The sequence below is a fragment of the Oryza glaberrima genome, chromosome 6 (genome assembly GCF_000147395.1).
Source record: "Oryza glaberrima chromosome 6, OglaRS2, whole genome shotgun sequence".
Taxonomy (NCBI): Eukaryota; Viridiplantae; Streptophyta; class Magnoliopsida; order Poales; family Poaceae; genus Oryza; species Oryza glaberrima.
In genome coordinates, this window is record NC_068331.1 from 17123587 (window position 1) to 17149001 (window position 25415).

General features: G+C 48.4%; 3 protein-coding genes across 3 annotated transcripts; 2 read left to right on the forward strand and 1 right to left on the reverse strand.

The window, feature by feature from the left end:
• The first annotated feature begins 14115 nt into the window (after window positions 1-14115).
• Window positions 14116-15523, forward strand: LOC127776573 (probable aquaporin TIP2-2). The gene is made up of 3 exons (XM_052302988.1): window positions 14116-14350; window positions 14432-14679; window positions 14782-15523. Exons 1-3 carry the CDS (start codon window positions 14221-14223, stop codon window positions 15148-15150), a joined length of 747 nt encoding a protein of 248 aa, XP_052158948.1. The 5' UTR covers window positions 14116-14220; the 3' UTR covers window positions 15151-15523.
• Window positions 15524-18530: 3007 nt separating this feature from the next.
• On the reverse strand, window positions 18531-19857 carry LOC127776574 (uncharacterized). The gene has a single exon (XM_052302989.1). The coding sequence runs from the start codon at window positions 19565-19567 to the stop codon at window positions 18980-18982; it is 588 nt and encodes a 195-aa protein (XP_052158949.1). The 5' UTR covers window positions 19568-19857; the 3' UTR covers window positions 18531-18979.
• Window positions 19858-21493: 1636 nt separating this feature from the next.
• On the forward strand, window positions 21494-25131 carry LOC127776572 (putative cellulose synthase-like protein D5). The gene has a single exon (XM_052302987.1). The coding sequence runs from the start codon at window positions 21709-21711 to the stop codon at window positions 24748-24750; it is 3042 nt and encodes a 1013-aa protein (XP_052158947.1). The 5' UTR covers window positions 21494-21708; the 3' UTR covers window positions 24751-25131.
• Window positions 25132-25415: the final 284 nt, after the last annotated feature.

A 25415-nucleotide genomic window follows, 5' to 3' on the forward strand; every position in this document is an offset into this window, starting at 1 on the left:
ATTTGTTGTGATTGTGATTTTTGATCTTTGAAGGGATTGAAGGATTTGCTGTTTGATTTGTGGATTTGTGATCGCGGGATTAGAGGCAAACTGAAACGATAATTTGTATTTCTTGCTAACAAAATCTTTTTTGCTAGCAGTATGTTCTAAAATGATTTTTTGTGGCCAGAAAATCTTTCTAGTAGCAGTCGGTATACCGTAGCCATTTAAAAAAACAGATTTTCGCATGTGAATAAGGCCCACTTGCGGAGGTCGTCTAACTTCACTGACTTATGGTCGTAGGTGGCTAGGCGGCCCCGCTGGTGAAAATGTGTTATGGCCGCTACAAAAAATGGTTTTTTATACTGCTAGTCAGCAAAAAAAAATGTGAGGGGCATATAACACTACTAGATCGGGAGAATCTCCCGGGTGCCAAAAACACTCCGCAACTAGGGAAAAATACTAGGCAACCGACGTTACCGAGTGAAGTACTCCGTAAATAATGCCCGGGAGTGACGCAGGATTCCCGTGTTCACTTACGAGTTTTTCTCTAACAAACACCTAGGAAGGCCTCGGAACATCCGATGTGTTTCTCTAACTCCCGGGAATAAATCACGGAAGGGTAACGGGAAGAGCTAACAGAACAAAGACGGGACGGAACGTGTTACCGAGTTTCATTCGTAACACTCCTAAAGGATTTTCCATGTTACGGGGCGTCACGTGGCTTTGCACTCCGCAAGCCTTGAAGTAACACACGGTAAGACGGCTACGATTGCTGGGTGTTTATTGTACTCTTCACACACCGGGAAGTACTCACACCCTGCTTTTTTTTTTTAATATGCATTTGCGCGTTCAATTTGCAGCAATTGCATCCATATAAACCCATCAAATTAATCACACATCCAAGCTTTTTGGATCAAAAATTGCCAACAAAGAATCCACTAAATATGCAGTATTCAATGTACATCTACAAATCATCATAATAAGAGCTCTATGTTTAAGTAATTACAGTATACTTTTCTTGAAGTAATCATCTAATAAAGAGCTACATGGAGTCCTAATTAAAAGATCATCTAATAAAGTTCGTAACACAGGCACTCAAGCCTTGTACACTTCAGTATGATCCTAAACTCACATAGGAATTTAGTAGCTTAATCCCATCTTCAAGCTAGTCAAGATTCTACTTGTTTCCCATCTTGACACAAGAATATAGCACTACATGTGTAAGCCAAGAACAATCTCCAAAGCTTCAAGACCATAAGCATGATTTTCTGCATAAAACCGAAGGAAACGTGTCTCACACACAATTGAAGCTAGGCCCATAAGATCCCAGCAGAAAGATTAATTTGTCGATTGGATGGTAATGACTGTAAATATATTAGAATATAGCTTAAAAAATAATACAATCCAGATGACTGAAATTATACAGGTAAATAGTTATGTATCTACACACGTTGGATTGGGGGATAACAAATTTAAAAGAATAGTAAGGCAAAGGATGATCACCTCTGCAGTTTGAAGTGGTCGATGCAAGAAAAATGAAGACATTAATGTGCAACCAGAATACCCGATAGTCTCACTCATTCATCCAAGAACCATCTATGAAATCAATGATGTTTCTGCAAGTAAACAATCCAATTTTAGACATTCTTTATGCTGAAATGTGTTGAGTTGTGATCCAAATTCATTTGCACTTAATAAAGGCCAGCTTCTGCCGTAGCGGGGGCTGTGCGCCTGGGGACGCCCGGGGGTGCGGGGGCGGAGCCCCCGCGGTACGGATCATCATCCCTTTTTAGGGTTCCACTATATATATACCTCTTGTAAGCCGCCGTGCGGTGATGTAACCTCACCTCAGATATAGTGAAGATATTTTGCTGGCTGGCGCCCGTGGTTTTTTCTCTCCTATTTTGGGAGGGTTTTCCACGTTAAATCTCGTGTCTTTTATGATTGATCTATTGTTATTTATCGTTTGTTCGCCTATCGTTTCCTAACAAAATGAACAATACCAGAAAAATTAATTAAGCAGGTCCTGGCAATATCAGGTAAACTCTAGAAATAGTGATCTCTTCTAAAACTAGCAATTAGCCAATGGAAAGCTCCTTGCATTGCTTTAAGGGCAAATAAGTTATCTTTAAATCAAAGGCAAAATAAGCTTGTGCTTAATTTGATCTCTATATGTAGTTGTACAAAGAAAAAAAATGTACAGTGCTCTTTTAAATACAACCCAGAAGATGCGAAGAAAGCAGATATAGAAGTAGAAGTTATACTGGAGGGAGTACTTGCTATATAATAGATATCATACAAAAAGATATCAACCTCTCCCAGATGGAACTATTTAGATGCCACCTTAGATACAAATCCTAAATGATAAAGAAGAGCTATCCATGTGCATTCATTGCATAACAACGAAATGCAAGCTATAGGTACATGAGCCAATTATGGCATCATTACATTCAACAAATTTACATGTTCAGATGGTAGAAAATGAGTCATGCAGAGATGCCAGATCTCAGAGAAGTAACCTAGAACCACCTTCATTTACTTAAAGTACTCAAGAAATATAAACATATCCACCTAAACAATATAGCATGAGGATTGACATGAAAGGCCATTGTACCCCTGTGCACTCATGTAGAAGTTGTGAAGCATCAAGTTTTCATAGAACGAGAGGAGTAATATTAAAAACAGATCACATAATCCAATTATTTGCCTCTTTCCCTTTTTTTTTCAAATCAAGTATTAGAAGATACAATCAGATTATGAGATTGTGAACTCTGAACAACAAATACCTTACTCCAAGAGGCACACTTATGTGTCATTTTTTATGAATATAACTGTGATGTGCCAGATGCTATCAGTCACTTTGAATATAACTGTTAAGGCTGGCTTTTCTTTTCCCATCTTCTCCCTCACCATCGTTCCCCGCGCTAGCTGCTAATCTCCACCCACGCCTCTCCTTCGCCACATCCACTAAGTCTACAGCCGATTCCCACCATCCACCCAGTGTGCGAGCTCTACCTTTGTCGTCGGCCGATGCCTCCGAATCGAACTCCAACTCCAGCTACCTCCACCGCTGGCCGCCACCCCAAGCCTAAGCCTCCAGTTGCCTCCACCCACAATCGGCCCTGAGCTTCCAGTCACCTCCGCCTGAAAGGACGGAGATAGAGAAAGGGAAAAGGAGCTTCTCCGCTCTATCGTCACCCGCTCCGTGGCCCCGCCTCCTCCTTCCTACTTGGGGTGTAGAGAGAGAGGGAGGGGAAGGAAGAATATGAGAAGATGAGAGGAGATATGAAGCATTGACAGGTTGGCTCATTATTTTTTAATATTTTTTTGTCCCATTGGAATGCCATGTAAGCTAGCTTAGCCTAAAACTACACAAAATAGTAGTCGGGGGTATTAGTCCGGTTTGAATAGTTAAGGTTTCAAAATATCTGGTTTTGTAGTCGGGGTAATTCGATTGACAGTTATAATTCAGGGGGTTAATTTCGATTTTTTTCCCGGTTTAATTGATATTAATTGAAAATTAGTGACAAGAATAGACTTATAGTTTATTCGTTTTATCTATCTGGTAAAAAAAATATATTCTATTTATCGTTATGAAGATTCGTTGTGTTCGTTTGTGGGGTTAGGAACCTTCCCACTTGCACGCAAATCAAAACAATAGATTAGCACATGATTAATTAAGGAGAGAATCCACTCAGTACCACTGAGTTTATCACACTTTTACAATTTACCACTGACTTTGTCAAGTTCAATTATATACCATCGTGTTTTCTTTAACTTCTACTGCATGACATCACAGTCCAGTTAACATCTGTTTGTGCTCTAAAAAGACCTATTTGCCCCTAACTCATTGTACATGGTATTTTTTTGTCCAGGGAAATATGTCACCGGCAGTGGAGGTGAGGTCGGCGGCTGGTTGCGGTGACATTGGGGGAGGTGGTTGTCACAGAGGGGATGGAAGCACTAGGACCCCAACGGCGGAGGCGCAGTCAGTGGCCGGTTACGGCCACGCTGCCGGCGGCATCGCTTGGGAGGACGACAGCGATGGCGGTGCCAAATCGTCACTGAAGTACTGAATGGAGTCGGCCGGCTGGCGGTGCATCGATGGGGGAGTCCGGCGACCGGCGGCGCGTCGATGGGGATATCGGTGACCGGCGACGTGTCGATGGAAAGTCGACTGGCCGACGACGCATGGATGGTTAGTCCGGCGACCGATGGTGTCGATGGGGAGTCGGCCGGCCGATGGCGCGTTGATGGGGAGTCCGGCGGCTGGCGTCGTGTCGATGGGGATACCGGTGGCCAGCGTCGCGTCGATGGGGATACCGGCGGCCGACGTCGCATCGATGGGGAGACCGACTGGCCAGCGGCGCGTCGATGGGGAGTCCGCCGGCCGGCGACGCAACAAGGATAGGGAGTCCGGCAACCAGAGGCGCGTCGGGGAGTCCCGGCGACCGACGCATCGGTGAGGAGTCGGCGCCACCTCGCTGGGAGACAGGGAAAGATCGATTTGGGGGTGGACGGTGTGCTAGGATGGATATATTAGTGAAAGGGTATTTTAGTCATTAAGAGAAAATTCAATACAGCTAACGGATGCAAACTAACGGCTCTTGGACATCGATGGCACGTGGTAGAGGTTAAAGAAAACATGATGGTATATAATTGAACTTGACAAAGTCAGTGGTAGATTGTAGAAATGCAATAAACTCAGTGGTACTGAGTGGATTCTCTCTTAATTAAGTATTAAGTAAAAGCATAAAAATATATTAGTATGATATTTTAAAGTATTTTTTCTGTGGAGAATATTTTTATAGAGAAAATACCGAGTCAGCAGAATGTGCCGAGGTGTAGTCAAGAACACCTGCGTGATGATGCTTTTGCCAATCATCACCCTGTGTGCAGCACACCGATTTCTCGTTAATAATCAGCTACTCCAATTTGGTTGCACTGAGATAATCAAAGCACACCGGGTATGTTAATTCTGGTAGACTCTAGGCAGGCAGAGGCAGGCAGGACAAGGCAAGATCGGCGCGGCACACATGCAGGATTATTCGATGGATGATTCAACCAGACAGGATAGGTTGGGAGCATGTGGCTGCCATGCAAATGTTTCACGCTGTCGCCCGATCGATCCACGCATCGATCCCCCGTGAACGCGCGCCCTTCTGCAACTCTCCTAATTTCTCTCTGGGATTCGTCACTTGGAACTACGACTTTTTTGGCTCTCCCTTTCACTTTTAGGTGAAATCATACATCCTTTTAGTTAATGATGTGAGTCGTACGTACATGCATGCATGCCACTTTTTCATATCACCACCGCTAGAGTTGTCGAGTTCGAATTTTAACTGATCCAACTAAGTAAAAAATCACCGATAATTCTGTTGTAATATCAATAATCTGTTCTCCTTCTCAAATATCTACTAATTTATTGAAATTATTATGTTTCAGAATACATTTTAGCACCGTATTTCACAGGCCAAGTTTTAAATTTGTCCTTATTATTGGTTCTTCTAGTTTCAGTTTCGATCATTCTTTTCGCCACCAAACTTTATTTCTTAGCTAGAAAGGTAGCCCGCGCATTTGCGCGGGCATGTATTTAAGATTACGTTTGAAAAATATTATATAGACGGAATATCAACCGGATGACACCTCTCATGTTTCAAAAGCACTATTTCTCCATAAATTTTCTTCATCATCACTGCTTAGATAATTTTCTAAAACTATTAGTTAGCTTTTAAAATATATAATATTTAATATATCGCTATAAAATAAATTATATTTATCTATGATCGATTTTAGGAGGTGAATTTTTTCTTAAAGATAATTATAGGGTGTTCCGATTTCGTATAAGATTATCCATAATACTGACATACTTATAGTAAATATGGGTTTTAAACTGTAAATTTATCTAACAATATAAACTTATACTATCACAGAAACCTGGATAGGTGCGTGTTGGGAAATCCGGCACCTATGCCGGGTTCCCAAGCGGTACCGAGGAAGCGGCACAGATGTTGGGAATATTCCAAAACCATGAACTTTGAGGCTCCAGGAATTCCAAAAAAAAAAGGCATCGAGTAGCTTCCCTTCACCCCGCCTAGAACACATCAAAGAACATCAAGAACATCCAAGAACACATCAACATTAACATCAAGAATATTCTTCCCAACCACCGGGAACCATCGAAGCTACTCATCCCCATCAAGAACAAAATCACAAAATACACATCAAGAACAGATAGATAACACAAAGAGCCACCGCTCGACACCACCTCCGTTGCTGCCGCTCGACACCACCACCCCTGCCACTGCCTCTCCTCTGCTGAATCTGGCGGAGGGGAGGGCGTTGCTGCCGCCTGCTCTCTGTGGGGAGGGTGCCACCGCCTCCCCTCCTGCTAGATCTAGCTGAGGGGAAGGCGTTGCCACCGCTGCTGGGCCGAGAGAGAGGAGTGCGCGCGAGAGAGAGAAAGAGGAACGTGCAAGATAGAGAGTGAGAGATAGATATAGAGCGAGAGATAGAGATAGAGCGAGAGAATGGAGAGCGCGCGCGAGAGAGAGAGAGCGAGAGATTCTCGGCGGTCTTATCTACGCGAGAGAGAGAGAGAGAGGCGCCGAGCCTTCTCAGCCTAATCTGCTCAAGACCATAGGCATGCTCTATTTTTTAGTGTCGGTTTTAATAAAGTAAATTAATGGTGTTAGTTTTTGTTAAAAACACAATCACAAAATACACATCAAGAACAAATAGATAACACAAAAGAGCCGCCGCTCGACACCACCGCCCTTGCCGCTGGCGGAGGGGAGGGCGTTGCCGCCGCCTGCCGCCTTCTCCTCGTGGGGAGGGTGCCACCGCCTTCCCTCCCGCCGGATCTAGCTGAGGGGAAGGTGCCGCCACCGCCGCTAGGCTGAGAGAGAGGAGTGCACACGCAAGAGAAAAATAGGAACGTGCGAGATAGAGAGCAAGAGATATAGATAGAGCGAGCGAGAGAGAGAGTGGAGCACGCGAGAGAGAGTGAGACTCTCGGTCCTATCTACGCGCGCGAGAGAGAGAGGCACCAAACCCTCTCAGCCTTATCCGCTCAAGACCATCGGTCTGCTCGGTTTTGTAGTGTCGATTTTTAAAAACCGAGTGTCGGTTTTAATAAAGTAAATTAATGGTGTCAGTTTTTGTTAAAAAAAAAGGGCACCTATAGTCTATTAAAAGTGCCATTTTTTTATTTTCAACATGCAGATGTAGGAAATGGTCTATAGGTGCTGGTTTTATCACTTGCAGCACCTAATGTCGATCTCTATATGTCTTTTTATAGTAGTGTGATCAAAACATACACGTATGATTTAGTTACTATATAAATAATCTAACAGCATAAGCATATTAGAATACTTTTATGAATGTTTTCACATAAATTTTGCTTTCTATTAGAAAAAGCAAAATAGGAGAGAGAAATAGATAATAATTCCTCCGTTTCACAATATTGTAAGACTTTCTAGCATTGCCCACATTCATTTTAGATGTTAATGAATATAGACATATGTATGTATTTAGATTCATTAACATATATATGTATGTGAGCAATGCTAGAAAGTCTTACATTGTGAAACGTAGGGAGTAGAATGAAAAGAGGAATGGAAATAGGAGTGTACAAAGTTGTTACGTATATATGTGCATCCGCACAAATTGAGTGGTGCCCAAATTGGAAGGTGATTAGGATGAGTAGATTATTTTTTTCTGCATCTAATCTAATGGTCGAAAAGGATGGGCCCATCAATTTAAATGAAAATCAAGGGCTAGATGTTTCTTTGCCACGTGGCAGTTTAGGAGCGTTTGTAGAGTGCCACATGGCGATATAGGAGCGTTTGTAGGAAGTTTAATGGACTTTTAGTATATAATAGATAGATAGATAGGTAGATAGGTAGATTTCATTTCGTAAGGATGGCAAAGGATAAATTAACTATCTTATCCTGCGCGCTACGGTTAAAAATGGGTATTACTCAGCATTATTCGAGAACAGAAGGAGTATAAATGGTCAAATCGATATTCTTTGTATAAACTAAAATGTTTATTATTGCTTGAGAACGGAGGGAAAGCGCTACCACAAAATAACTGATCCATCTCCATCAGTTTTCACATGCAACTCAACGCTCTGCATCTGGATCCATCTCTATGGATATCTCCCTCCAGCCAGAACCTTCCTTGAGCTGAGCGAAAGCATATTTCCCTCACCACAAGAGCATATCCTCCAATCATTTCTAGCCTGTCTCATCCTCTGCTGTCATGCATCGGCTGACGAAATCATTTGTGAGCTAGAAACTAGTTTAGCAGCTTGTTTTATTTGCGTTATCCTGCACTCATCATGCAAGAAAAAGAAAGAATTAATTCACGACCGGGGAAGCTAGATGGGCGTGATGTACGTGGGTGTCTGGCTACTTTCACTTGTTTAATTATCTGTATGGTCAGCAGATTAGTGATTCCTATTCTCCAGTAGTTATTAATTGGAGTTAATTAGTGGCGGAGTCAGTGACGTTGTTGAGCTTAAGTATAACGAATTGGTGTACTAGGCTAGCTTTGATTAGCTTGAAGAAATGTGGCAATCTGTTTGTAATTCTTAACAAAATCATGATATTATCAATGTCTAACGGTTCAGATTCAACATTCAAGGTTGGGGTAAATTAAAAAGTTCGTATGGGGAGTTTTTTCCAAGCTTCTGAGATTAATTCACAAAATATGCGTGCTCTTGTTTCAGAAAGGACTATGAATTATCAAATAGAAAAAAAGTTTGTCAAAAGCTGTAAATTAATCTTCATGAAGAAACAAGCCAATGTTAACAACTCTACATCTTGGATGCATTCGGGAATAGTTCACGGAGTTCCCTGAATAGAGTAAAATTCATTCGACACATTCCATCCTTATCAGTAGTACTTCTTTTAGATAATATTATCAGTAGTACACGGCTGCATAATCAATTCAATCATGATTAATTTGTACAAAGGCACAAAATAATATATATGCTCTTCTTCCAAAGAACAACACCATTCAGAATATCCACATATACCCGATCCAATTCCATCTCTGTCATCAATTCATCAACATCAAGATCTTTATTTTCTCTATCAAGGACAATAATATCTCTGGATAGCATCGCTAGCTAGCTGTGTCCGAATGATTTTATTCAGTGTGATGGCGTAGAGACAAACACAAGAGATTTGTTTGAAACCATCTGCGATTCAGCGTTCAGCTAACTGGTCCCTGACTGAATTCATGCCTTGCTAGGCTGTTCGTGGACCATCAGCAATTCAGCATATAGACACACCCTTAATTGCATGGTTAATTTAGACAGTAGAGAGGAAAAAAAGATTCCATTCTATCCGCGGCTGCAGTCTCTCACACATGTTGCTGCCTGCCATTGCCACGCAGGATCGTCGTCGTCGTGCTCATCCAGTTTTGCCTCCTGTTCATCATTTCAGATCCCAAGGCACTGTGCTACAGCCTACAGCACACGTACTTCCAGCGATTCTTTGGAAGGACATTCATTCATTCGTTTTCTCATTGTTTTCATTTATCATCTGATAGCTAGAAAATTTTGGATGAGATTCTTGTTACCCAACAAAAACTGCATTCGATATGTATCTTATAATAAGATTTTTACCTGGAAAATCCGATGCACCATGTGCATGCTAATGGCCACTCTGACAGTCCTAGATAGCAGGCATAATGCTAGCTAGCTTTTTTTTCCCCTTAGATAACCAATGCTAGTTAGCTAGCTAAGTAGGAGGGAATTAGACTGAGCAGTGGCTGCCATGTGGTTGTACGTACAGGGAGATCATGTCAGATCCAGAATCAGAATGGATCAACGTACTCTAATGATCAAGGTATGCGGTTCTAGTTGTATCAACAAGAATTGGAGAGGATCATTTCATCAATGTAAATTCTGATCAGATGGTACCATAATTTCACGCATGTGTTGAAGAACATTTACTACTTTTGATTTTTGTGAGGACAAAAACATCTTTATTGTCATAGCTGTCCTTTTGGGATTGGGGATCAAGTAATTGTTGGAATTATGCCCTTGGATGTTGTGTATGTGATGAACAAAGTGGACCATCTACCCCTGTGATATCATAGTTTCGTGTGATGCAAAACAAAGTACCACAGTAAAAAAAAGCTGCTGATCGATCATGCAACCTGCAAATTGACGTACGAAAAGTTGTTCGAGCATTATTACGACCTTGAAATGTAAGACAAATAGTAAGACTTGAGGCTTAATGCATTTGTCCAATTAAACCTGCAAATAGTGTAACAACTAGCCCAAGCAATTAAGCTTCTGAACTTATCTGCATTATTATGACCTGCAAACTGATCAGTAACTACTAACCCCAAGCATTATCCTACGAAGCAAACCCTAGCTAACTAAGAAAAGAGGGTAACATAACACCATGACCAAGTCTGTGCAAACCCAACCACAACCTGATCATCATCATCAGAACGAACATATCTTCCTGAACAGAGCCCCACTGGTTAATGCAAAAAACATGCATGCAACTTCTCCGTTTCTCCTACTCACTTGGTTCCATCTTATCTGGGCAGATAACTAGATAACCTTCTCAATAATCACGGATAGTGACTCGCCAAAGTGTTTGCCAACTAATGAGTGATTATACTAAGATTAATTTGTTTTGAAGATGTTACTCCATGGATGAATAGACCAATTAATTAAATCGGCTTGATCCAAAACCAAGGAGTGGGTGGGCCCGTGATCCCACGAGCGGATGAATGATTGATCTGGGAATGGCGCGCGGAGAAGCGATGGAGCGAGTGACGGAGGCGCGCGCGGCGGCCGATCGATCCAGACGCTTCGGCGAATATTGCACAGCTGGCGTGACGGAATTGGACAACGACGGGTGCCGCCCGCCACGTCGGCCGTCAGCCGCTTCTCCCATCCGGTTGTTGCTACCGGGTCGGGTTGAATTAATACACTATATCACCAGGCTGGTACGTGTCTTCCTTCCCCAAGTTTTTTTTTTAAATAAAATATATATGGCAAGTCCTATTCAAAGACTTGCACAGGGATGTTATCTAAGGTTAATTAACTTATAAATCACTCATTTATGTTAATTTCAATTTAATGTATCGTCTGAGATACGAAACGTCTTCTAGACATTGACGTGGTTGTCCATTGTTACGTACATTTTCCATTTAGCCCTCTTTTACCGTACACTCCCAATCTGACTCCCACCACCACTCCACCGTGCTCCCCAAACCGAAGAGGCAGGGATTAGGCCTATGTTGTCCATATGAAGGGCATTGTATCGGTGGTATTCTCGGTCTTCTGCTCCGACAACTTGAAGATGGTGAGATTCTTGGAGAAGGCAATTTTGATAACAATGAAAAGAAGCCATGCTACCCTCATTGCAGTTCGTCACTTCCCTCTCCTCTCGGACATCCTACCCTAGCCACCCTTTGTGCCACCTGAGTCCTCACCGCTTTCCCCTCCATAATTTCAAAGATGAGAAGAGATTGAGGACAGAGGGGTTGGGTTGGGATAAAAATCCAGAGCGGAGGCTAAACACAAAATCTAGTTGTATGGTGGGTCGGAATAGGCTGAATGTAAAATTTTGGTCACCGTAGAAAGCCATGTCAATAGTCATAACCACTTAAATGTGCTTTGGACCTCAAGTAATACAATAAACCAGGATTATAAATAATTACGGTCCTAGCTAAATAATTTACTCCCTCCGTTTCATATTATAAGTCGTTTGACTTTTTTTCTAGTCAAATTTGACCAAATTTATAGAAAAATACACTAGTATTTTGAACACAAAACAAACATATTATCAAAATATACTCAATGTTATATTTTATGAAACTAGTTTGGTATTTTAAATGTTGTTAACTTTTTCCATAAACTTGGTCAAATTTGACTAGGAAAAAAGTCAAATGACTTATAATATGAAACGGAGGTGTCAGGGTTACGGATAAGGTATACCCACTATCCTTGGATATACGTTGTATACTGAGACGGTATACCCACGCGTATACGAATAGTTCCTGTATGTGTTAAGGAAATCTATCACGTGATAGAAACGGAGTCCACAGATAGAAGGAATCCTACTCGGACAGAACTGGGTCATTACCATATTGTGAGGGGTCCGATATCTCCGAGTTCTACTTGGAGATCAACTGATCCGCGGTATAAAAGAGACCCCGTGGGCAGGACCTAAGGCATCGAATCTCACCGCCAACACATCCACCACAGCCTACGAAGCCGGAGCCTACAGGAGCCAAGTCGCCGGGTGATCTAGTCGAACCAACTCGACTACGGTCTCGTCAGTATCATCGAGTTCCATTATTCCCTTTGTAATCTATGATTTCCATCATATAATCCCATACCAACTGGATTATGGCTATTACCTACAAAGGGGCCTGAACCAATATAATCCCTGTCTTTTATTTTGCTTGATGTCTTACTACGTAGGTCCTCGTTCCAACGTACCGCAATACCCTATATATTCGGTCTACGGGTATCCCCCATCGACAGGAGGGATTACAAGTTAATAGACCTAAGTGATACCTCGGATCAAGTATAATGACTAGCCATGTATTGTATAAAAAAACTTTTAGGTAGATCGTTTGAGTCAACTCATCCCAGAGAATGGCTAGATGGATGAAAAAGCTCATGGATCGTTAGCTCATCCAATGCATGGCTTGGCTCGTTGCACTCTCGTAATAAGTTGAGCTCACATTTTAGCTGCTCATCAGGCTGCTCAAGAGTCAAACAAGCCAAGGCAAGCAGTGGCCAACACAACAACCCAACAAGATAAAATCCCAACTCCACCCTTAATCCGTATGCCACCTAAGATGGCATTCCATTCTATATCCAACTTGACTCCCATCCGTCCTCTGTTCTTACGTCACCACTTTGTCGTTCCGCCACCCATCAACATGGTTGCAACGCCGCCTCAACATATCATAGCTCAAGCAACTCCGTTCATGCTCTTGCCTATCGCCTCACTCCATCCCTATCTTGCTTACCACTCTACTTCATCCTCGGCAGACAAATCATGACATATAACATGCCGATACTTGACTCCATCTCCCTCTTATCGAACCGTCATGGTTTCACGCCAACGCGCGCAACCGCATTCCCTCGACGCACCACTAGGTCATGTAGTAGGAAGATGAGATGCAAGACAAGGCACCTCTGCCCGACAAGTTTGAAGTCAAGGAACTCACATAATGAGAAGAGGCAGTCGTCATCATCATAGGTGGACTTTGAGTTGATGTTTATTCTCCTAGCTCGCTAGCTTAATGAGCCAAGCGGAGCTAGATCGAGCCAAATCGAACTGATTCATTATTCAGCCCTATTCCTAGAGAGACATTCATGGTAGACTTTCTAAGTGTGGTGCCATTTGAATGTAGGCCCAATCTATGTGTAGAGTGGACTAATGTGAATTTGAATTGTAACATGTTACGCCAGTCAATGTGATATCATATCAATCAGTAGTACGGTAATAATTCAATTATATGTTGTAATCCCTCCCTGCCAAAATAAATTCATCTTTATCCCCTCCTATTTGTCCAAAAATAAGTTTACTTTTAAGAAAAAAATTATCAAAGTTTGTGAAAGTATGCGACAAATGTATTGGAAGTAGATAAAAATGGAACAATTCTATTAGGATTTGGTTGGGTGGAGGGTATTACAATCTTTTTGCTTTTGTATTTATGGGACAAGAGAAAATAAAATTATTTTGGGACGGATGTACTAACATATACTCCCTCCGTCCCTAAATATTTGACGTTGTTGACTTTTTAAAACATTTTTGACCATTCGTCTTATTTAAAAACTTTTGTGAAATATGTATAACTATATATATACGGAAAAGTATATTTAATAATGAATCAAATGATAGAAAAAAATTATTAATTACTTAAATTTTTTGAATAAGACGAACGGTCAAACATGTTTAAAAAAGTCAATGGTGTCAAATATTTAGGGACGGAGGAAGTACTTCTCTTGGGTCCAAAATTAATTGCAAACCCGAATCCATTATCCCCTACACCGAAAATAAGTTTTTCATTTTTCTCCTTTTGGACTGACCGAAGCTCTGAATAACCGGGCAGGCCACCTATAAGAATAGCATTCACGGGGTCTGTGATCCGTATTCTTAGTGACCACCCCCCATATCACATCCTCTCCTTCCTCTTCCTCTGCTCACTCAGCTCTCCCCCGCGCGCGCCACCGTCGTCGCCATGTCGGGCAACATCGCCTTCGGCCGCTTCGATGACTCCTTCAGCGCGGCCTCCCTCAAGGCCTACGTCGCCGAGTTCATCTCCACCCTCGTCTTCGTCTTCGCCGGCGTCGGCTCCGCCATCGCCTACAGTGAGTAAATCGATGGCACCATGGCGCATGCAAACGTACGATGAACGGTGCGATTAATTGTGATTTACGATCGAATTGCAGCCAAGTTGACCGGCGGCGCGCCGCTTGACCCGGCCGGGCTGGTCGCCGTGGCGGTGTGCCACGGGTTCGGGCTGTTCGTGGCGGTGGCCATCGGCGCCAACATCTCCGGCGGCCACGTCAACCCGGCCGTCACCTTCGGCCTCGCCCTCGGCGGCCAGATCACCATCCTCACCGGCGTCTTCTACTGGGTCGCCCAGCTCCTCGGCGCCATCGTCGGCGCCGTCCTCGTCCAGTTCTGCACCGGCGTGGTAAGCCTTCTTTCTTGCATGCACCTCGCCGCCAGAGCTGAGCTCTCAGCCTGATCCGTCACTCACTCACTGACGCCGCCGTGGGTGGCCGTTGGTTTGCAGGCGACACCGACGCACGGGCTGTCCGGCGTGGGCGCGTTCGAGGGCGTGGTGATGGAGATCATCGTCACCTTCGGGCTGGTGTACACCGTGTACGCCACCGCCGCCGACCCCAAGAAGGGGTCGCTCGGCACCATCGCGCCCATCGCCATCGGCTTCATCGTCGGCGCCAACATCCTCGTCGCCGGCCCCTTCTCCGGCGGCTCCATGAACCCGGCGCGCTCCTTCGGCCCCGCCGTCGCCAGCGGCGACTACACCAACATCTGGATCTACTGGGTCGGCCCCCTCGTCGGCGGCGGCCTCGCCGGCCTCGTCTACCGGTACGTCTACATGTGCGGCGACCACGCCCCCGTTGCCAGCAGCGAGTTCTAATTACCCATTTCGCCATCGGCAACACGCATAAAAATGGTCACTCCATCGTCAGAATCTTGTGAGGATGTGTTGTGAAGGATTGATTTGGTTCAGATGGGGAAGAAGGCTTTTGTTGCGAGGATGTGACACTTGGGTGATGATCGATCCATGTTTAGTTTCTTCTTGATTAATTTGTAATGTGATCAGTGTGGAGCAAGTTGGATGAGATGCATGTTTAAGATCGAACACTTCTGTTGAGTTTCATTGTGAGATTTCATTTGATTCGGGCCATGTCATTTCAGTTTGTTTGTAGCCTCCAAAATAAGCTTGTGTCTTCTCCTCGCAAATAGGAAATCAGAAATAAAATTGTTCCGGGCAAAAATAAGACTTGCTATATTATGAGTGTATTGTCTTAATTTGGCCGTATCATTTGTTGCTTCTTGTGCTCACAGATACTCCAGTAACAGTTTTATTGACTGCACTTTATCTGATTTTAGAAAATCGAGGTTTTCTGTCAGACTCTGCTTTGGGCTGAGTCAAGAACTCTTGTCTCTATGAAGCTATCTGCGCAAAGAGTATCGGAGGTATCTTTACTCGGATAATGCATCCTCTTTTTTTTTTTGAACGACGGCAAAGCTTGCCATTAATTGAATAAAGCAGAGAGCAATAATATTTACATGTAAGGAGTAAAAGTAATATTTACAAAGACCGAATAGGCACTAAGGCAACATCTCCGCTAGGCGTTTAGCTCCCACTAAAGCCCAGGTTGTTGACTCTTCTTTAATCTTTGCGGTGAGGGTCGCTGTGCTTTTCTCCTTGTTTCGAAAAATTCGCCGATTTCGCTCGTTCCAAATTTCCCAAAGAGATTCGGAGAATTAGGGATCTAGTCCCCAACATTGGTAACCCTTGCCATGTGACGAGAGATTCTCACCATTCGTGAACCGAATGCATCCCTTTTATATACTACCTCCGTTTCATATTATAAATCGCTTTGATTTTTCTAAAAACTTTGTTAAGTTTGGCTAAATTTATAGAAAAATTAATAACATTTCGAACACCAAATTAGTTTCGTTAAATCTAGCATTGAATACATTTTGATAATATGTTTGTTTTGAGTTAGAAATGCTATTATATTTTTCTATAAGTTTAGTCAAGTGTAAAGATGTTTGACTAGAAAAAATTAAAATAACTTATAATATGAAACGGACGAAAAATGTTTTATGCCGCCTCTTCTGGCAAGAGCGCTACTGTTTATTGAAACAGGAAACACAATTCACTCGCGGTTCAGTGCTTAACTCGTAAGACAGATCAGTCGCTGTATATGTACATCAGGTTAGAGCATAGTATGGAAATACGTACCTGTGATTAGGATTAGTAGGAATAAGTTGATCTGCCGTCCCTCAACTTTATGTCGAGTTTATGATATTCTTAATCCCCAACACCAGAAATCTTCAGCCCTAAACTATATAAAACCGTGCATTTCAGGTCCTATAGTAGTATGCATCTTTGGTTTCGCTTACGTTGAATCCCAGTTAGCGAAATAAAAAATAAAAAAAATTATGAGGTCCACTTGTAAGTGAGAAGAAAAAAAAAGAGGTCTGCATCTCTTCTTTTCTCTTTTCTTCTTTTTTCTCTTCTCTTCTCCTCTTCTTCAGTGAGGAAGGCCGCTGGTGGCAGAGGGGTGGGAGGTGGCAAGCGACCCTGGGAGAGAGGGGGAGCCCGGCCGAGCTCCGCTGCCTTGAGAGGCTCCGCCGCCACCATAGCCGGTGCCTCGTGACAGGAGGAGGGAACGGGTGGGTAGACACTGGGTTGGGTGGCGGCGTGATGAACAGCGGTGAGTGAGTGGGGTAGCGAGTGGCGGGGGAGAGCTACGGTGGCGGGCATAGCAGAGGTGGAGACGAAGCCAGTTGAGATGGAGGTGGAGGTGGCTGCCCCGCCCTCAGGAGCGGCGGTGGCTGAGGGGGTGGGCACCGCCGTTACACGGATCTAGCCGCCCCCGCAGCTCCTGGACATACACGTAGCGCCCGCCGCACCGGTCGCCCTTATCGTCCGCCAACACAAGCGCGCGCGCGAACGGGTGCGCCACCGTTGACAGTGAGGATGATGTCGATCCTGGCTCGCCTCCATCGTCAGACTCCATTCCGGTAGAAGAATCGTCGGCATCAACTTGTGGTTGCTATATCCCCTGAGCCAAGTGGAGTATGCATGAAAGAGTCAGATGCTTCTTCTATTCTTTTCCCTAGCGCAGCTGGGCCATCCTAGACTTGAACCAGAGACCACGCCTGTGAAACAAATCATCGCCCCTACAATCCAACCAATTGGGAGAGAATCAATAGACTCCTTTTCGGGAGCGATTCATCCTTCCGGTGATCGGCTTGGAGTTGCCGGAGTTGCACGGCACCATGGCCGAGGCCGGAGTTGTGGCAGTGGCGCACCAGCATTGTCATGGTGGTGGAGACAACGAACATGTGCCTAGCCGCTCCACTCATAAGGAGAGTGTCATCGTCGCGCGTGGTGTCTTCTCTGGCCATGTCCAGGAAGAAAAGAGAAGGAAGAAGAGGGCGACTGACGTGTGGGCCTCCACATACTTTTTTTATTTTCTTTTGTTGACTAGGATACCACGTCAGTGAAATCAGGATCCTTACTCTTATCGTACCCAAATTACACGGTTTAGTATAGTTTAAGGAAGAAGGTTTCTGGTATTGTTTGGTTTAAGGATACCATACAAACTCAACTTAAAGTTGATGGCAGGTGAACGTTTTCCGGATTAATAATTGCCTTGCCAGCCCGTGGGCTACATGGGCCAGCAGTTGGTGGCGAAAAATGGCGGGAAAAAGTACACCGAAGGTCCCTCAACTTGTCATCGGGATATAAAAACGTCCTCGAACCACAAAACCAGATATGCAGGGTCCCTTAACTATGTAAAACCGGTCACCCAAGGTCCTTCGGTGGTTTTAGTCCCGGTTTTGATCTAGGTGGCAGCTGAGTAAGCGTGGAACCCACGTGGGACCCGCGTGTCAGGTGATACGTCGTCACCTCTCTTTTCCCCTTTCTCTCCCTTCCTCCTCTCTCTGTCTTCTCTGTGCAGGCGAGGCGGGCCGCGTCGACGACCAAGTTCCACTGCCGCACCCGACGACGACGACGCATAGGAGCGAGGCTGGGAGGAGAAGGGGCGGCGGGCACCAGCCGCAACGTCAGCCTCCGCCTCCATCTCCGTTGCCGCACCTGACAACGACACACACGCACGAGGCCGAGCGGAAATGGGGCGGCGGCCGGCGGGCACCAGCCGCAGCGTCAGCCACCGAGGCCTTCGTGAGGAGGGCAAAGATGGTGGAGGACGACGCCGCCGCTGCCAACAAGGCCGAGAGGCGCGGAGGCGTCGACGGCCGCCTCTCCCCATCTGCTGCCGGCGGCCAGAAGAGAAGAGGATAGAAGAAAGAAAAGAAGCGCCGCCGACCCCAGCAACATCCTCTCCCTTTCTCTCTCGCCGGATTGGATCGAATCGTTGGCCGCCGGGGAAGCCCCTGGGCACGACAGGTCGGCGCGGCGGGCGTGGGCGGCGGGTGAAGAGCTGGGCGACGGCGACGGGGAGGAGCTGGCGTCGCTGTCCGGGCGCCAGCCGGAGATGAAGGAGACGTGGGTTCCTGCTTGGCATCGTTGCTCTATTTGCTCCCTGTGGTGTTCCGTTTCTTTCTGATTGTGTTCGTTTGCTGCGCAGTGGTTTGCAGGGAGACGAATTTTGGGACTGGGTTGGATGGGATGCTTGCTTTGCTCCCTGTGGTGTTCCGTTTCTTCCTGATTGTGTTCGTTTGCAGGGAGACAAATTTTGGGACTGGGTTGGACGGGATGCTTACCAGGCTATAGAGGGAAAGGAAGAGGGTATGGCGGCTGCTCCCATGGAGCAGTGATGGAGCATGAGGCACGCCAGCTCGTCGGGTGCGAGGTGCGCCACTTTTAGCGCAGCCGCGTAGGGACCCTGAGCCTCGCCCCTCCGCCGCTTTGCTTCGCCCGCCTTGCTCTGCTTGCGCTCGGAGCCGCCGACGACGACAAGGCTGAGTGGACGCGGCGGCAGCGCCACCTCGAATGGCGCGGTGGGGACGCGGACGGCCGCTAGGACGACGAGCTCAACGACGGTGAAGGGGAAGCAGCAGAAAACCGCGGCGCACTCCGCCGCCGTCCCGCCCGCCACCTCCCCGCACAGCGGCCGCCGCTCCCACTCCCTCCTCATCTCCACGGCCGACGACCTCCTCAGCCTCCTCGACAACAACGACGACGACGACGAACCGTTCCTTGCCGCTGCTGACGACGCCGATCCCGCCGCCCCGAGCCCGTGCGCCGCCTGGGGGAAGCTCGCGTCGCCCCGGGAGCCGCCGTCACTGGCTGCACCATTCTCCGGGCGCGCGCGCCGCCATGGGCACCCTTGCTGCAGCAGCCCCATGCCCTGCGAGAGAGAACGAGAGTGAGGAAGGAGAGAAACAGAGAAAGAGAAGAGGGGAAAGAGAGGGTGATGACGTGGCCAGCTGACATGTGGGGCCCACGTGGGTCCAACGCTGACTCAGCCGCCACGTAGACCAAAACCAGGGTGAAAACCACCGAAGGACCTCGGGTAACCGGTTTTATATAGTTAAGGGACCCCGCGTATCTGGTTTTGCAGTTCGAGGACGCTTTGGTATCTCGATGACAAGTCGAGGGACCTTCGGTGCACTTTTTCCAAAATAGCGTAGCAGCCTGCGGTTCACGCGAGCCTTAAACAAATGGGCTGGACTGAGGTTCGGGTTCGGCATCGGCTTCGGCCCTCGGCCCATTACCTGGCAAGCAAAACGCGTGGCCAATTTTGTCGTTGTTCATGATGCGGCGGGAGAGGGGAGGGGTCATTTTCCGGAAAAAAATTCTCCGGGGCAGAGCCCCAATCCTCATCGCGTGAGGCACCATCCTAGATGGGTGCCACCTGTATTCTCACCAATCTTGAAGCACCGGAAAAAAAGTAAAGCAATTTGGATTTTTTTTTCTTAGCGTATACGCTCCGTATTCCAGTGGTGCCCTACGAACTTGTATCGTATTCTCTGCCCTAATCACGTCGTTAGCGTTCCTCGTTCCTTGGAGCCGTAATCCTGCTATTCACCCTTCCGTTCCGGCCATCGCCGCGCGTGTAGTTCGCTGCCCTTCCGCTGTCGCCGTGGCCGTCGCCGTCGTAGTCAATGCAGATGAATCCCCGCGGCGGTGCCTTCGCCGGTGCTGCCTCCTGCCCATCCGCGGGCGGTGACGATCCTCCGAGGCCCCTGATCAACCATGGACCGATCAACAATGCATGGCAGCCCATTTACAAGACACAAAGCTCCAAAGAAAAATATACTATAAAGAAATAACGTGTTTGAGTATATCGAATCACTACAAATTGCTTCCAGGAAGAAATAAAGGTTGCAATAGCTTACAAATTAGAAACAATAATTCATGTTATTGTTTTCTACTTATATGATAAGTACAATGTCTACTTAGAAATCACAACTTTTTCAAAATCTAATCTCCAGTTCATTGAGCATCGACGAATGTGCCATCGTAGAGAATGTCGATGCCATATGGTTGTGGTCAAGGTTGTGCTAGCAATTGCATTCATCGATATCGTGGTGTTTGTGGTGGGCGGCCTCGGAGGATTGTCACCACCGGCGGATGGGCAAGCAGCAGCACCGGCGAAGGCGCCGCCGTGGGGATTCATCTACATTGACAGCAACGGTGATGACGATGGTAACGGCCACAGCGACGGCGACGGCGGAAGGGCGGCGAACTACACGCGCGGCGATGGCCGGAACAGAAGGGCGAATAGCTGGATTACGGCTCCGAGGAACGAGGAACGCTAACGACGTGATTAGGGTAGAGAATACGATACAAGTTCGTAGGGCACCACTGGAATATGGAGGGTATACACTAAGAAAAAAAATCCAAATTGCTTTATTTTTCAGAGTTGCTAGAAATATGACGTCATATGCTACAGTCGATTTACACCCCACTTACATATGTAATTAGTATGTAATTTTCGAATTTACATATGAAATTTTAGTACTTACATATGTAATTTTGAGACCTATATTGTAAATACACTAAAATTACATATGTAATTTAGGGACTTACAATGTAAATACATGCCGACTATTTTTTGATGAAAAATATGGCGCCATAAATATAGCTACACCCTTATTTTTTCCGGTGCTTCAAGATTGGTGAGAATACAGGTGGCACGATGGTGCCTCACGCGCTGAGGATTGGGGCTCCGCGCCAGAGAATTTTTTTCCTCATTTTCCGGAAGTGACGCCATTCCGCACGCCGTCTTCCTGTCGTAAATCCCTCCAAGCCATGCAAACGACTCCCTTCGCAGCAATGGCGAGAGCCGCATGGGGGCTCCGAGAAGCTAGCTAGCTAGGACGAACGCGCATGTCCTCGTCGTCGGCGGCACCCAGGCAGCCACCCGAGACAGGTTTACGCGGCGGACAGCGAGCCTAGCGGCCTCCCGCGGCCGCAGCCTCTCCAACCCACGACCACGACGACCACCTCGACGTCGCGCTGGAGTACCCGTCCTTCGCCGCCATGTCGGGCGACTACGCCAACTACACCGTCCTCATGCCGCCCACCCCGGACAACCAGCCGTCCGGGGGTGCCCCGCCCGCGGCGCCGTCCGCCGGTGGCGCTAGGCCGGGCGATCTGCCGCTCCCGCCCTATGGCTCGTCGTCCTCCTCCAGGCTCGTCAACCGGCGCGGTGGCGGCGACGACGGCGCCAAGATGGACCGGCGGCTGTCGACGGCGCGCGTCCCGGCGCCGTCCAGCAACAAGTCGCTGCTGGTGCGCAGCCAGACCGGTGACTTCGATCACAACCGGTGGCTGTTCGAGACCAAGGGCACGTACGGCATCGGGAACGCCTACTGGCCCCAGGACAACGTGTACGGCGACGACGGCGGAGGCGGCGGCGCCGTCAAGATGGAGGACCTCGTCGAGAAGCCGTGGAAGCCGCTGAGCCGCAAGGTGCCCATCCCTCCGGGCATCCTCAGCCCCTACAGGCTGCTGGTGTTGGTGCGGTTCGTGGCGCTCTTCCTCTTCTTGGTGTGGCGCGTCACCAACCCTAACATGGACGCGCTCTGGCTGTGGGGGATCTCCATCGTGTGCGAGTTCTGGTTCGCCTTCTCCTGGCTGCTCGACCAGATGCCCAAGCTGAACCCGATCAACCGCGCCGCCGACCTCGCCGCGCTCAAGGAGAAGTTCGAGTCGCCGTCGCCGACGAACCCGACGGGGCGCTCCGACCTGCCGGGGCTTGACGTCTTCATCTCCACCGCCGACCCCTACAAGGAGCCGACGCTGGTGACGGCCAACACGCTCCTCTCCATCCTCGCCACCGAGTACCCCGTGGAGAAGCTGTTCGTCTACATCTCCGACGACGGCGGCGCGCTGCTGACCTTCGAGTCCATGGCGGAGGCGTGCGCGTTCGCCAAGGTGTGGGTGCCCTTCTGCCGCAAGCACAGCATCGAGCCGCGCAACCCGGATTCCTACTTCACGCAGAAGGGCGACCCGACCAAGGGCAAGAAGCGGCCGGACTTCGTCAAGGACCGCCGCTGGATCAAGCGCGAGTACGACGAGTTCAAGATCCGCGTGAACAGCCTCCCCGACCTCATCCGCCGCCGCGCCAACGCCCTGAACGCCCGCGAGCGCAAGCTGGCGCGCGACAAGCAGGCCGCCGGCGACGCCGACGCACTCGCCTCCGTGAAGGCCGCCACCTGGATGGCCGACGGCACGCACTGGCCGGGCACCTGGCTGGACCCGTCCCCCGACCACGCCAAGGGCGACCACGCCAGCATCGTGCAGGTGATGATCAAGAACCCGCACCACGACGTGGTGTACGGCGAGGCCGGCGACCACCCGTACCTGGACATGACCGACGTGGACATGCGCATCCCGATGTTCGCCTACCTGTCGCGGGAGAAGCGCGCCGGGTACGACCACAACAAGAAGGCCGGCGCCATGAACGCCATGGTGCGGGCGTCGGCGATCCTCTCCAATGGCCCCTTCATGCTCAACTTCGACTGCGACCACTACATCTACAACTGCCAGGCCATCCGCGAGGCCATGTGCTACATGCTCGACCGCGGCGGCGACCGCATCTGCTACATCCAGTTCCCGCAGCGGTTCGAGGGGATCGACCCCTCCGACCGCTACGCCAACCACAACACCGTCTTCTTCGACGGCAACATGCGCGCGCTCGACGGCCTCCAGGGCCCCATGTACGTCGGCACGGGCTGCCTCTTCCGCCGCTACGCCATCTACGGCTTCAACCCGCCCCGCGCCATCGAGTACCGCGGCACCTACGGCCAGACCAAGGTGCCCATCGACCCGCGACAAGGCAGCGAAGCCATGCCCGGCGCCGGCGGCGGCCGCAGCGGCGGCGGCAGCGTGGGCGGCGACCACGAGCTGCAGGCGCTGTCGACGGCGCACCCGGACCACGAGGCGCCGCAGAAGTTCGGCAAGTCCAAGATGTTCATCGAGTCCATCGCGGTGGCCGAGTACCAGGGGCGGCCGCTGCAGGACCACCCGTCCGTCCTGAACGGTCGCCCCCCCGGCGCGCTGCTGATGCCGCGGCCGCCGCTGGACGCGGCGACGGTGGCGGAGTCGGTGTCGGTGATCTCGTGCTGGTACGAGGACAACACGGAGTGGGGGCAGCGCGTGGGGTGGATCTACGGGTCGGTGACGGAGGACGTGGTGACCGGGTACCGGATGCACAACCGCGGGTGGCGGTCGGTGTACTGCATCACCCGGCGCGACGCGTTCCGCGGGACGGCGCCGATCAACCTGACGGACAGGCTGCACCAGGTGCTCCGGTGGGCGACGGGGTCGGTGGAGATCTTCTTCTCCAAGAACAACGCGGTGCTGGCGTCCAGGCGGCTCAAGTTCCTGCAGCGGATGGCGTACCTCAACGTTGGGATCTACCCCTTCACGTCGCTCTTCCTCATCATGTACTGCCTCCTCCCGGCGCTGTCGCTCTTCTCGGGGCAGTTCATCGTGGCGACGCTGGACCCGACGTTCCTCTCCTACCTGCTGCTCATCACCATCACCCTCATGCTGCTCTGCCTGCTGGAGGTGAAGTGGTCCGGGATCGGGCTGGAGGAGTGGTGGCGGAACGAGCAGTTCTGGGTGATCGGCGGCACGTCGGCGCACCTGGCGGCGGTGCTGCAGGGCCTGCTCAAGGTGGTGGCCGGGATCGAGATCTCCTTCACGCTCACGGCCAAGGCGGCGGCGGAGGACGACGACGACCCCTTCGCCGAGCTCTACCTCATCAAGTGGACGTCGCTCTTCATCCCGCCGCTCGCCGTCATCGGGATCAACATCATCGCGCTCGTCGTCGGCGTGTCGCGGACGGTGTACGCGGAGATCCCGCAGTACAGCAAGCTGCTCGGCGGCGGCTTCTTCAGCTTCTGGGTGCTCGCGCACTACTACCCGTTCGCCAAGGGCCTCATGGGCCGCCGCGGCAGGACGCCCACCATCGTCTACGTCTGGGCCGGCCTCATCTCCATCACCGTCTCCCTCCTCTGGATCACCATTAGCCCCCCGGATGATAGCGTCGCGCAGGGCGGCATCGACGTGTGACTTTTCGTGACACACACCATCACCCATCACTGGTACTAAGATCGATCGAGATATGCATGGCCAGACATACAAGAAATTGCCAAGAGATTTATATGTGCCAATTGCATGAACCGTGCACTACATGCATCGATCAGATTTGCACTGTACGTTCAAGATGTTCTGGTTAGTGTGTCGTGTTGGAGTACTGATTTGGTTTTTGTAAGAAAGAATTTGCTGGTTTATTAGCATGTACGTCCTGTGTTACTTAAGGATGCCAGAGCAGGGTCCATTTTGTACAAGAGTTTCCCATGTGTGTACCAATATACGGACAGGGCAGTACTGACTGACTGTACATGATTTTCTGTATTTGGGTTCTGGTAAAATTACCTATTCTTGATAAGTTACCAACCAAGTGTGTGGATCTTTGTGCTTCAAATTTCATCTAACAGTAAGAGGGTTTACACTTTCGGAAAATGGCAAAATTTTTGGTAACTTCGGTGTTTTGAGAACATAGATTTTCTTACTGCCTTTGAATATTTTTTTATCAAACTCACGAAAATTTGAAGAAATCCGAAATTTTCAGGCCATAATAACATGGTTTCGTAACTCTAAACCCTAAACCTTAAACCCTTTGTGACAATCATCTAAAAAATACATGTACAAAAAGTTTCATTCATGATAATTAA

Excerpts from the sequence above, each read along its gene's own strand:
- LOC127776573 (XM_052302988.1), top strand. The coding sequence starts at position 14,221 with ATGTCGGGCAACATCGCCTTCGGCCGCTTCGATGACTCCTTCAGCGCG. Across the intron at positions 14,351-14,431 it reads CGGCTCCGCCATCGCCTACA|CCAAGTTGACCGGCGGCGCG; the intron begins GTGAGTAAATCG and ends ATCGAATTGCAG. Across the intron at positions 14,680-14,781 it reads TCCAGTTCTGCACCGGCGTG|GCGACACCGACGCACGGGCT; the intron begins GTAAGCCTTCTT and ends GTTGGTTTGCAG.
- LOC127776574 (XM_052302989.1), bottom strand. The coding sequence starts at position 19,567 with ATGGGGCTGCTGCAGCAAGGGTGCCCATGGCGGCGCGCGCGCCCGGAG.
- LOC127776572 (XM_052302987.1), top strand. The coding sequence starts at position 21,709 with ATGTCGGGCGACTACGCCAACTACACCGTCCTCATGCCGCCCACCCCG.